The following is a 12,024-nucleotide window of genomic DNA, read 5'->3' as shown; positions in this document are numbered from 1 at the left end:
CAATCAATAGACAAGGAGATAAAATTATAGAAAGAGAGTACAATAACATGATGTGAGAACTTTATGTTAAAGAAAAACAAATATAAGATTTAAAATTATGATCCAAATAATTCCCTAAACAAGCTCTGATTTGTCAAATGAATTTAATAAATGTAAAAGACTAATAATTAGTGAAACAGAGATGTGTGATAGATTTATATAAACTAACAATGTATTTATATGTATTTAGTATTATGTTATGATGAAGGATTAAGTATTAGTCTTGAATAAATTACATATATGTTATAGGGAATCTGATGTTGTACTTCGTATTTGCCAAAGTGGTTATTATTATAATAAAGATGAAGTCGCATGTGCAGCAGCGTTGAGCTTTGGATTAACAAAAATAGCATAAGAGAGCTAAACAGGAGATATACAAGATACTTCTAGAGAAAAAATTCAAAGCGTTGGACTGAAAGGATCCAACGATTGACAAAACGCACTAAAAGACTAACAAACGACCAAAAGGGACATTGTTGAGAACAAAACGCCAATGAAATTTCTAAATATACAAGATGGTGCAGCTAATCATACTTTTGTTGGAGAGTAAGGTTACCAAAGAAGAGCTTTGTCAATAGTGGACACAAAATCCTCCAGAAAAGCATATTGTACTACGACAGCATGAAGGTAATCTGGATGGATTCTGTCATAAGCTTTTTCTTGATCACAAAAAAGTCCTATTTCATCAGAGTTTCTGACAGAGGCTTGTTCAATAGCGATGTTCATCAGAATTTCATTGTTTGCAATAAAGCGATCTTTCATGAAATCACTCTATTAAGAAGAAAGGAGTGACAAGACAATAAACCAAAACGAGATTTGAGCACGTGAGTAAAGATTTTGGCATCACAAGTGATTAAGATAAAAGATCATCAATTTTTGAGTGAAATAGCACTCCCTTTTTTGAAAGCAGACAAAAACACGTTTTAAGCTAAAGCTTGGGAAAGGTACTATCAGAATGAGCATCATTATACAATCGTAAGACCAATTCAGAATACTTTAGACGTTTGAATATCATATTCTAGAAAATATGTGACAGACCGTCAGTTCTAGGACTATAGACTTTAGAGACTTGTTTGACTTGTTTCAGATTGTCATACTTGACGAAGGGGGGAGGGAGCTATCAATTCAGGGTCTGCATTAGGGGCAACAGGAACTAGGGATATGTGACGTCATTTTGTCGAGTGCTGAGGGGCTAATAGGGCCTATCGAGTAGAGATCCGTATAAAACTGATCAGTAATTTCTATCATTTGTTCCTAATTAGAGCAAATATTCTGAGCCACGGGGCCATGCAGAGGTGTAATTGTGTATTGAACTGTCCGTTGGACCGCTGATTTCTTCAAGTATCCAACCATCCGTCTCCCCTCTTTCCCCATAATTTCGTTCAGCCTTCAAAATAGCAATATATGTTACTTCTTGTAGGTACGAAGTCGGCCGATAGGTCCGTTACAAGAGAAGTAGGAGAATTAAAAGCCCAAATAATCATCATCATCAGAAACGCTTAAGGAAATGGATCCTATCTTCACAGAAGGAGGATTAGACGTAGTCGAAGTTGGGCCAGTGGTATCAGTATTAGGCGACCGGAGGAGACATCATAGATGGATATAGAAGAAGTAGGATAAGCTTTTTTTACATTTTCCCAAAACAATTTTGTCAGGATATTGAGACCGAACATGACCAGGTTTAAAACAATAAAAACATATACGCTTATTACTGAGTGCCTCTTTACATTGTACTGCGCTATGGTCGAGTTCATGGCAATAATTACATTAGGCGGGTATATCTTTCCAGCAGGCATGAATAAAGACAGAAGATAAATCTTCGCTGCGTGCAGGATCAGCCAACTCGATAGCATGAATTAATTCCAAGAAAGGCGCCAGTGTCTGAACCAGTTAGAACACCGACTTCTGTCGTATTTACTTTATTAAATACTTAATATTTGTATGAAATTACTCAAACCTTATATAAGAAATAACAAGTACCGAATACATAATATTATATATTACATATTCACTAAGACTCATTTACAATATTAACCATATACAATATTTATATTGTCCAAGCTCAATACTAAAGTTGACCTTGAACTCACTTCGATCCCTGAATAATTCCACTTCCTATATAATGGCGTAGTTTCATTAAATGGGTTCTCTGTCTCGTCTTGAAATCTAATAAAGAGGTTACATAGTAACTCATTCACTAGTTTTTCGAGCACTATCTCCATTTTATTTCTCATTTAATTTTCTACAACTATCTCAGCATCGTGGACACTACCATAATTCGCAAGAGTACTACACAATCCCTGCAATGATCGTTGTAGTCTCAATCAAGGCAAGCACTGAAGTGTAACTCGTGTATTAACGGATCCAGGACGAATGACAACCAAACCATTATCAAATCCTAGTTCCTCATTGCAGGCTAAGTTATGAAATGCCTCAATATCAAAATTTAGTTGGCACATATAAAACAAAGATCTGTTTTCTGCAACAAAATTTAATGAAAAGGGGGGGGGGGTAAATAGTTAAATTATATAAAAAAAACCTATTTTGCTCAAAGGTGGCTAATATATCACAAGCTTACTACTGTTTCTATGGTTACTAATGGAATGCGCAAGACAATTCGTCATAAGAAATATTCCATAAAAACTACCCTTTATTTGGATGCATAAAATAAAATAAAATAAAATAAAATAAAATAAAATAAAATAAAATAAAATAAAATAAAATAAAATAAAATAAAATAAAATAAAATAAAATAAAATAAAATAAAATAAAATAAAATAAAATAAAATAAAATAAAATAAAATAAAACAAAACAAAATAAAAATAGCAATATAATACATTACGACTGACAATAGATTTGTTTACACTATAGATTTATAACACCATATAATTGATCGGGCTCATATTCCAATACATTGTTGAATATAAGACGCAAACTTTGGATATAGTCAAATCGTTTGCATACTTTCTTGCACATATCAATAATATGTGTAAGTTCATCATCATCATCATCAATATCATGTCTATCATAAAACTGTAACTCGGATTCTTCACACAAGTACCGTGCGTCTTCTTTTCTAGACATCCTTTTGACGTAGTGTGTAATAATCCTATTTAATTCTCTCAAGTTATTCCCATCGTAGTTTTCACAATGCTCTTCGGCAATTTCGATAGTTAGCACATCAGTCTTATTCAACATAATACCTTTTCCATCACAAAGAATAGCAATCTCTTCATATTCATCTTTTTTCTTATTCCATTTTACAAATATCTCTGCATTTTCGTAATATGCTCCAATATCATCGTCCTCTACATAGCAACACTCTTTGATCTGAAGATAAAGATCTATCGCTTCGAAAGCAACAAAGCAGTCACCTTTCTCGATTCTTTTGAATATATCCTCTGCCTTTTCTTTAGTTATTGCAAAAGCTTCTTGGAAAGCATAAATTATTTTTTCATCCTCTCGATCCATCTTGAATCTCAATTCAATCTTTTTGATGTCGTCTTTTTCGATATTCAGAGACCAGATTATCAGTCGCAAGGTACACAAAACAAGCTCTAGACCAAGCCATAAGTTTGTATCCATGCTTTCCATTTGCCGAACCACCACGAAAGAGCCTATATAGCCAATAACGATACCCAAAGCAAAAATACAGCCGATAATAGAAGTAACTATCATGGCATATCTATTACCAAAATGATGAGGCAATAAAAGAGACTCCATATCTTGATTAATAGTATAAAGATCAAAGGATCCAGAGAGCATCAGAATAGAGTCTACACAACAAACAAAAGAAGCAACAAAACTTGAAACAGTCAAAAGCAAGGGAAAATAAATGTAGTCTAAGGAAGGAGTATGATAGTAGTGAGGTATATAAGGAACAAAGTTAAGACAAGATAAACCAAGGCATGAAGCAAACGAGAGTATCCACCAGCTTTTATCCAATGCAGGCGCATCCAAGTACATCTTCGCACCATGCATTCTTAACCAAAGCAATTTTTCATTCGAAATAGATGCTATCTGTTCTTCTACCTTCTCCTTCAATTTATACTTGTCGAATCTACAGCGATCTATTCCCATATTCTTGACAATTCGTTCAGGCAATGATGATTCCAAGAGATACTTTGAGAGACTGAGAATGCCAAAGATTGAAATTGAGCAAGATGCAGGGAACATGTAGCCTTTTGACAAAGCCAATGCAGCGTTTGCATTACACACTTCTATCCATAGTAGGCAAAGTAAGGTAGCTATATCTTGAAAACTTGAATTCATAAATGAGCCAAATGATATATTTTGTTCAGACATAAGTAATATAGTGGAAAGAAAAAGTTTTAAATAAAAATTGAAGCATTTATATATACTTTGGGTTTAAATTTTGGCTCCTTTTTTAAAAGTCTCGAAGGCCTTTCAGCTGCTCTTTTTTTCGATTTCCTCCCTTTTTTTCATTTTAGCTGTCAACTTACGCGGTTTGTGGAACAAGAATTGGCATGATAATCTTCCCAAAATAGCGATAAGAAAAAAAAAACCTGATCGATACTCTTACTGAATTGATGAACCTGGAACATCAGTTTGACACTTTTATAAAAATTTAATTTTTTTTGAAAATGACAATATTTATCGGCCGCACTTTATTTTTGTTTGTTCATAGGTTTGTTTGCAAATCTCTAGTGTTACAACACAAAAAAACGTTTTTTGTTTTTAGGGAATGCAACACAAAAAGAAAAGTCTGCATTCATCTACTTTACTCTCGGACTCTGAACGTAAGAATATCATTGATTCTTACCCTTCTATGGCTCATCTTGAATACAAATCATCCGCTACCATTCCTACAGCTGAATATTTAATGAACAAAGGTCAACGTTATGAAGACAAATCTCTCGAGCATCTTCAATATCTTTTGTCGGCAGCTTTTCGTCCCTTGGATATTCCCCACTACGACGCAATGTTTACTTTCTGAAGGGATTTTATTCTAGATTGATCGTTTTGATGACCAGAAAAGGCAATTCTCATTGTCCTCGACTTTATTTTTTTTAGAATTCCCTTATTTAGGTCTCCCGAATGACGAAAACAAAAAAAAACTAAAGAAAATCACACACACAAAAGGTCACATATGCCCTGAATATTTACTTAGTATCTGAAAGGCCCATTGGCTTTTTATTTTTGATATCGCCCTTTTTGACTCCATGATTATATATCAACAAATTACGGCACTTAGCACTTCCATGCGATCTGATGCAGTACCCTCTACAATGTAATTCTTGTCCATTATTTAATTTACAGGTTTTCCTTGCTGCATAAAAGTTCACCGCTGTTTAGCACGTGACTTTTAAATATTATATCTAATTAATATATTTGGCCTAGAGCCCCTACTTAGCAATTTATTTAATTATTTAGGCTTCTTTGAGTCCCTATTCTTCTAGAACCATCAGCATAGTTAATTGTTTGTCTTATTTAAGTTTTTATAGACATTGTCGAGAACGTCATGGTCGCTGATTGCATTAATGCTTCTTTTGAGATGTCGAAAAGAATCTAACTCTAGTCGAAAGTTTCTCTTCAAAATAGAATGTTCAACATCTTGAGAAGAAACACTATCAGAAATATTATTATTGACACTAGTATTAGCAAGAATTGGAATGTGTGCTTGGGAGAGCAAGGTTTCCATTCTTGAGAGAACCTCAACTTCAACATTGATGGGTCTTTTCAACAAATACATATGTTTGCATACGGCCAAGTTAAACTTGAAATAAGAACAAGAGCAAGAGGCAATTTTTTTCATCTTCATTGATTTTGACGACATATAGAATGTTTTCTTGATTAAATGATTCGACGGTGTATTGAGTATCGCCATCGTTCGAGAACATTTCTATCATTCTATGTTCTGGAACACTGTCAGCTACCATCTCTGTCTTTTCCTTCTCAGCTCAGGCCCCATCCTTCCTACTTCAGAGCAAATTCTTTCAACATCATTTATCAGAATGAAGACAAGACGATCTAATCTTCTATTCTTGATTCTTTTCAAATAAACTGATTTTAGTTGATTATGCCAGCTTTCGATGTAATTATTGGTGCGCATATTTCTATGCTCTTCAATTACATATGCTGCAGTCCATTTTTTGTAGCCTTCTAAAGCAAACCATCTATCCTCCAAGTACTCGACAAACTTTGGTTGAACTGAAGTTCACTTTTCTCTAAGCTGACATATTTTTTCAATCACGTTCTCGCGAACAGTTTCATACATGATTGATTGCAATTCACTCATGATATTGCCTCTGATTACTTTTGCATTGTTGTACTGGCCAGGTTGATTTTTTAACCTTCGTTGCCAAGTTTCTACTCCAACATTGAGAAACGTGAAAAAAGCACAATTGTATATGGCAATTGTCTCTAAAAGTAGCTTTGATTGCATCTGCTTCAGGAATACTACAATTGACTGTAATTTGATGCATACAGCAGTTTTCTCTGAACAGTTTGAACTATTCTAATTTAGGTGCTACTGATTGGTCATTGGTGAGTGAATAACTTACAGGTACCTCTGTTCCAGTATTAGGATGCCTGACAACTAAACTATACAAGACTTCATTACCTCTTGATGATATTCCAAATGTTGAGTCCAAAGAAAAGCATTTTGAAACTTTCATTATATCCATTTGCCATGAAGAAATGAATCCATAGAAGAAAGCATTATCTAACGAGCGATCAATAACTTTATAGCCACAGTCGATAAGTTTTCTCTTCCATAATTGAAGTGATTCAAACTCATTGTTGTTAAACTGAATCATATCCTTTGCTACCATCAGCCAAACGCTATAAACATCGTCATAATGAAACATCTTGTCCTACTGTTGTTCATCGCCCTCCATTTCTCGAAGAAGACATGACCTTACTTCTCTTCTCGAAAATCCTTTACATAAGAAATTTTTGATCTTATCTCGCAAAATATCCGAAATCGACATAGGTTGTAAATCAGAGTAGGACCCAGGAATATGATTGTGGTCATTATTTCGTGTCAACTCAACAATATTTGGATCAGAGATGCAACATATCACCATAATGATAGGGTTGCAGCCGATTTTCTTAGTATTTTTTTGTATTGGTCGATCGTTGTCATCGTTCGTTCTGGCCTTAGATACATAAGTGTCACGTCGACGATGACACACATATTTCTTACTCCTCAAAATCGTCTTATGACGGCCCAATGAAGAGCCCTCAGTTTCCTTAACTCTGAACCCTTTGTTTATCCAGTGAACACAAGTAGAATCTTCCACTTTTTTAATTTCCTCTGAATTACCTTTCCTGACTTCCATCTTTTCAAAATCTGTAACATTGGATGAGTAAAATCAAGTTGCTGAAGTTGACACGTCTAAATGAAATAAGCATTGCTAGTTCTAAAATTAAAAAACGCAAAAAAGAATTTCAAATAAATTGCCAAGTAAAATATTCAGGATGTGCATTTTTTTGCATGTTGAAAAATTATAAGAAACTCCTAATTCGTGACTTGATTGTTTAATAGACTATATTCAGAGATTGTAAAAATAACAACAGCTTTTATTGAAGTTAGTTTAAATATAATAAAATTAATAATGATGAATACTTTACTTTTTCTAAATCTCCTGAAAGTTATAATAAGCTTAACCCAAAGAGAAAAAACAAAGACAAGTATGATTGATGCTTTTATATCAGGTAGACATAACTGTTTTAGAAATTACAATAACAATAACAACTTCCAAATTAGGTGGGGTCAAACCCAATAAGGAAATCCCAAAATATAGTCCAAAAAAGTCACATCTTTCAATGTAAACGTTATTGAACAATTAAAGTTCCGTTACAACTGATGTCTCAAACAAAAGCTTGGAGACTTGCTAGACTGAATCTAGATTTTTAGAAAAATTGTAGATCTTTCTAAAAAAGTTAATAAGTGTATAATAAACCAGATCTAATGGGTTAAAATGAAAAAAAGGAGAAAGGACAGTAAATACCCAGAGTCAAATAAAGAAAAAATTTAATAGAAACAAATCTCCAACATCAAGTGGCTTACAAGTGGGTCATTGTACTAAACAAGTATTGATAAAGATAACAAGAACTCTACTAACCCTTACTCTCCCATTAATAAAATTAATTAAACCGCATATAAAATAGAAAACAACAGGTATAGTACAATTATCAAATTTGGACACAGAATGCCTGTGAAACCATTGCTTTTGCCTTTCTTCTCTCTTTTGTAGACATAGCGTTCTTTTTTTTCTCCTTGTTTTTTCTTGTTGTTCTTTCTCGTTGTTCTTTTCTTCTTTTTTTTTTTTCTTGTTTTTCTTTCTTTCTTTTTGTTTGTAGTGAAGCAATCTTTGAAAAAACCAATAGCTCTTGAAACTTTTATGTCCAAATTTTATAATAAGTAGTTATTTTCTTTGTTTAGATTCTATCTATAAAAAAATGTACTGATAAACGTGTCCGCCTTTCTATTTCTCAAAAAATTGAGCTTTTGGATCAAAATGCTACTGGCCAGCTTAATCAAACAGAATTTGGTGAATGGGCTATGAAGAAATTCAATTTAGATCAACCACTTGCCCAACAGACTATATCAAACATTCTCAAAAATGCTGAAACGTTATATAGTAATATTAATCTTGTCAAAAATGACAAAAGACTAAAAACAACACGTTATCCTCAACTTGATGATGAAGTAGTAAAGTTTGTTGCAGACATGAACAATAACAATCTGCCAGTCAATCGAGACTCAATCCTTCGATATGTGAGATATATTGCTCAAGTGAAGTATAGAATCCCTGAAAAAGAAATTTCATTTTCTTCTGGATGGCTCACAAAGCTTTTTAAACGAATTGGAGTAAAATGTAGGCCAATGCATGGTGAAAGTGCCTCGGTAGACATCTCTTCTGAAAACATTCAGAACGAATTGAGGAAGATAGAAGAGCTTCTTGAGCCCTATGATCCTGCAGATATCATGAACTTTGATGAAAAAGGTTTATATTACCAGCAACCACCAAGAAGAACCATATGTTCCGAGTCGCTTGATGGCCTAAAAAAAAGTAAAGCTCGTCTGACAGTTGGATTGCTCTGTAACTCGGATGGGTCTTACAAAGGGCACACAGTTGTTATCGGGCAACACAAGAGCCCCAAGTGTTTTAAAACAAGAGCCAATTTGTTATCTATGACTGCAATTGGAAAAAAACATGAAGTTGAATACCACTATTCTACTAATGCTTGGATGACAAATGATATTTTCATAGCATACGTGAAAAAGTTGGATGTTGCCTTTGGAAGACAGAATCGAAAAATTGCTCTTCTTTTGGATAATGCATCCGTTCATAAAATAAAAATTCCGCTCAACAACATTAAATTGATATTTTTCCTAGCAAACACGACTAGCAAGCTACAGGCTCTTGATGCAGGTAACCTATTATTTGCTGATAAAATGCTATATAAGCTGTCTTTTTGTTTTACAGTTTTCTCATTAATATTTTGTATATACAGGAATTATTGCCAACTTTAAGGCACACTTCCGAGCCCAGCAATACGATCATGCTTTATGTCTGTATATCAGTAAAAAGTTGGATAATCCGAATGTTTACAAAATGGATCAAGCTCAGGCTATGTTTTTTCTAGCTAATACATGGCTTAAAGTAAAACCAGAAACAATAAAAAACTGCTGGCAGCATACAAAAATATTAACATTTAAAGAAAAAACAATTTGTGATTTTGAGCCAGTTGAGTATCCAACAAGTGCTTTACCATTGGAAGCAGAGATTGTTGCCGCGCTAAATGGAATGCTCCCAGATATCTACGTGAAATTTGACAACAATGTTACTGATGTTAGCCAGTTGAACCTTGAAGCAGATGAAAGCGAGATGATAGTATATTATAAGACAAGTACTAATAATGAAGAAATGGTAGAAGGCAACATAGATGAAGCAGAAGAAAATGATAATACAGAGCAAGATGAGCAGCGTGTCGATATAGTAGAGTGTAAAAAACGGTTGAGAGAAGCCTATGAAGCTATTATCATATACAAAGTTCCTTTGGATGATCTTGATCGTAAATTACATCGCCGAATAAGGATGAGGTTGGCTGACTCATGTGCCGAATTAAATAAGTCAAAAGAGCAAACAGCTTAATCTTAATTTACAAAGTAAAAAATTTATTGTTAGAGTGCTCCAAAAAACTATCACTTATAAAAGTTTTTCTATTTAGTGGTAAAAAAATATTTGCGTTGCACCCTTAAATAGAATAGTGGTATAGTAGTATTTATGCTGGGGGCTTATGCAGTTCTTTAGAATTACACCCTTAAATAGAGCGGCTACTGTATGTAAAACTGGTATAAAAGGATGAGGGCCTTTAGCAGCATACATTGGTGGAATGCAAGAGCGTACAAAGAAAGACGCGAGACGAACTTAATCTTGGCGAACCAATCGCAGAAACCGTTTGGTAAGTGTTGGATGGATATCCATACCAGCAGCTAATTTCGTCTTTAGACGTCGTGAAGCAGGATCAAATTTGTAGGCAGTGGAACACGGCAATTTTGTTTGAGTCTTGGAGAGCGATTGGATACAGTCAGGCGGTATGCTGGCGGAAATTGGTAACTGGAGACTCGCTTCATGGTTAATGACAGTGTCTGAGGAATCCTTTGGAAGTAAATCCATGCAGGGAAAGAGCAAAGAAAAGACACCATCATGTACGCGTAACACGGGTGACCTTAAGTCGACAAAGAGGAAGCAGAGTCTTAAGACAAATTTGGAAAAATCAAAGGAATAAATCGTGTGAGGCCGTTTCACCCACTGATCTAAACGAGAAAGCAGGCACTGGATCAAAGAAGGCAAAACTATAGATTGAGAGAGAGCAATAGAAGAGTCATCATCAGAAGAAATATTGGGTGGAAACAGAGAGAGTAACGGAAGAATCCATCGCAATTGTAAGGCATTTTGTTGAGTAACAGGATCTAAAACTCCTAAACCTCCCAGAGTTCGCGGTAGACACAAAGTGGCCATACTTATGCGAGGAAACATACGTCGTGTCAGGAAAGCACCTATGACTGATTTCACTTTTTCCAAGAAAGCTCGAGGAACAGAGGTAACCCGCAAAACATGCTATAATTTAGACAGAATGAGAGAGTTTGCAATAGTTGTTCTGCCTCTTACCGAGAGAGACCTGTGAGAATATAGAACACAAGCTGTATTAATCTTGCGGAGAAGACCAGCCAAGTAAGAGTCACGTTGGGCTGTGGAGGTGTAGAGAGGATAGCCCAAATAATTCACCGGATTCACTGAGTGGCAGTCGTGCCAGCGGGAGATACGCTGGGATAACAGAGGACCATGCCAGATGGATGAAGGAGTGATCCGAGATCCAGATAAGGACAGAGCCTCCGTCTTGTGAAAGTTAACTTTGGCGTTAGAAGCTTGAGAGTATGTATCCAAGTGAGTTTATAGCCTAGTTAAATAGGAAGGACCCTTAAGCAAACAGAAGACGTCATCAGCAAAAGCTAGTAGCTTGATTGGTTGCAGGAGGTTGTCAGAAATACATGACGGAGGAGCACGAGGTGTGGAGCCAGCTATACTGTATACAACGTTCCAGGAGCTTTCTAAAAATAGAAGTTAGACTGATAGGTCCGTAGTTGCTGGGGTCAATCATTTGTGAGATTCCGTCATGTATTTTTTCTTAAACGCCAAATTCCATATATTTGACTGAAAATAATCCTGAAATCAGACACTTTAAATAGATCGACTACTATAACACCTCTTTTTCCAACAGGGACCAATCACGACATTACAAAATTAAAATTCAATACATCGTGTCACCATCAGAGTTACACGACCAGTATAATAAAAAGAAAGAGAATCCACATTGTCTTCTAAAGAAAGATTTAATTAATTTTTCCAAAGTATATATAAATGCTTCAATTTTTATTTAAAACTTTTTCTTTCCACTATATTACTTATGTCTGAACAAAATATATCATTTGGCTCATTTATGAATTC

At 34.8% G+C, this 12,024-nt stretch overlaps 5 protein-coding genes across 5 annotated transcripts; 2 read left to right on the top strand and 3 right to left on the bottom strand.

The window, feature by feature from the left end:
- Positions 1–2,905: 2,905 nt before the first annotated feature.
- RO3G_16504 (uncharacterized protein) lies at positions 2,906–4,216 on the bottom strand (the record flags this gene model as incomplete). The annotated part of the gene is made up of 1 exon (XM_067671088.1): positions 2,906–4,216. One exon carries the CDS (start codon positions 4,214–4,216, stop codon positions 2,906–2,908), a length of 1,311 nt encoding a protein of 436 aa, XP_067527189.1.
- Positions 4,217–4,829: 613 nt separating this feature from the next.
- Positions 4,830–4,997, top strand: RO3G_16503 (uncharacterized protein; the record flags this gene model as incomplete). The annotated part of the gene is made up of 1 exon (XM_067671087.1): positions 4,830–4,997. One exon carries the CDS (start codon positions 4,830–4,832, stop codon positions 4,995–4,997), a length of 168 nt encoding a protein of 55 aa, XP_067527188.1.
- A 1,808-nt stretch (positions 4,998–6,805) lies between these two features.
- On the bottom strand, positions 6,806–7,344 carry RO3G_16502 (uncharacterized protein; the record flags this gene model as incomplete). Its single annotated transcript, XM_067671086.1, has 2 exons — positions 6,806–6,844; positions 6,925–7,344. The coding sequence occupies 2 exons, from the start codon at positions 7,342–7,344 to the stop codon at positions 6,806–6,808; spliced, it is 459 nt and encodes a 152-aa protein (XP_067527187.1).
- An 873-nt stretch (positions 7,345–8,217) lies between these two features.
- On the top strand, positions 8,218–10,167 carry RO3G_16501 (uncharacterized protein; the record flags this gene model as incomplete). The annotated part of the gene is made up of 5 exons (XM_067671085.1): positions 8,218–8,223; positions 8,451–9,081; positions 9,283–9,444; positions 9,527–9,675; positions 9,757–10,167. The coding sequence occupies 5 exons, from the start codon at positions 8,218–8,220 to the stop codon at positions 10,165–10,167; spliced, it is 1,359 nt and encodes a 452-aa protein (XP_067527186.1).
- Positions 10,168–10,443: 276 nt separating this feature from the next.
- Positions 10,444–11,891, bottom strand: RO3G_16500 (uncharacterized protein; the record flags this gene model as incomplete). The annotated part of the gene is made up of 4 exons (XM_067671084.1): positions 10,444–11,136; positions 11,188–11,444; positions 11,568–11,602; positions 11,857–11,891. 4 exons carry the CDS (start codon positions 11,889–11,891, stop codon positions 10,444–10,446), a joined length of 1,020 nt encoding a protein of 339 aa, XP_067527185.1.
- Between the last annotated feature and the right edge of the window lie 133 nt (positions 11,892–12,024).

The sequence above is a fragment of the Rhizopus delemar genome, genomic scaffold (assembly GCF_000149305.1).
Source record: "Rhizopus delemar RA 99-880 supercont3.20 genomic scaffold, whole genome shotgun sequence".
Taxonomy (NCBI): Eukaryota; Fungi; Mucoromycota; class Mucoromycetes; order Mucorales; family Rhizopodaceae; genus Rhizopus; species Rhizopus delemar.
This window is presented reverse-complemented; position numbering and strand designations above follow the sequence as displayed.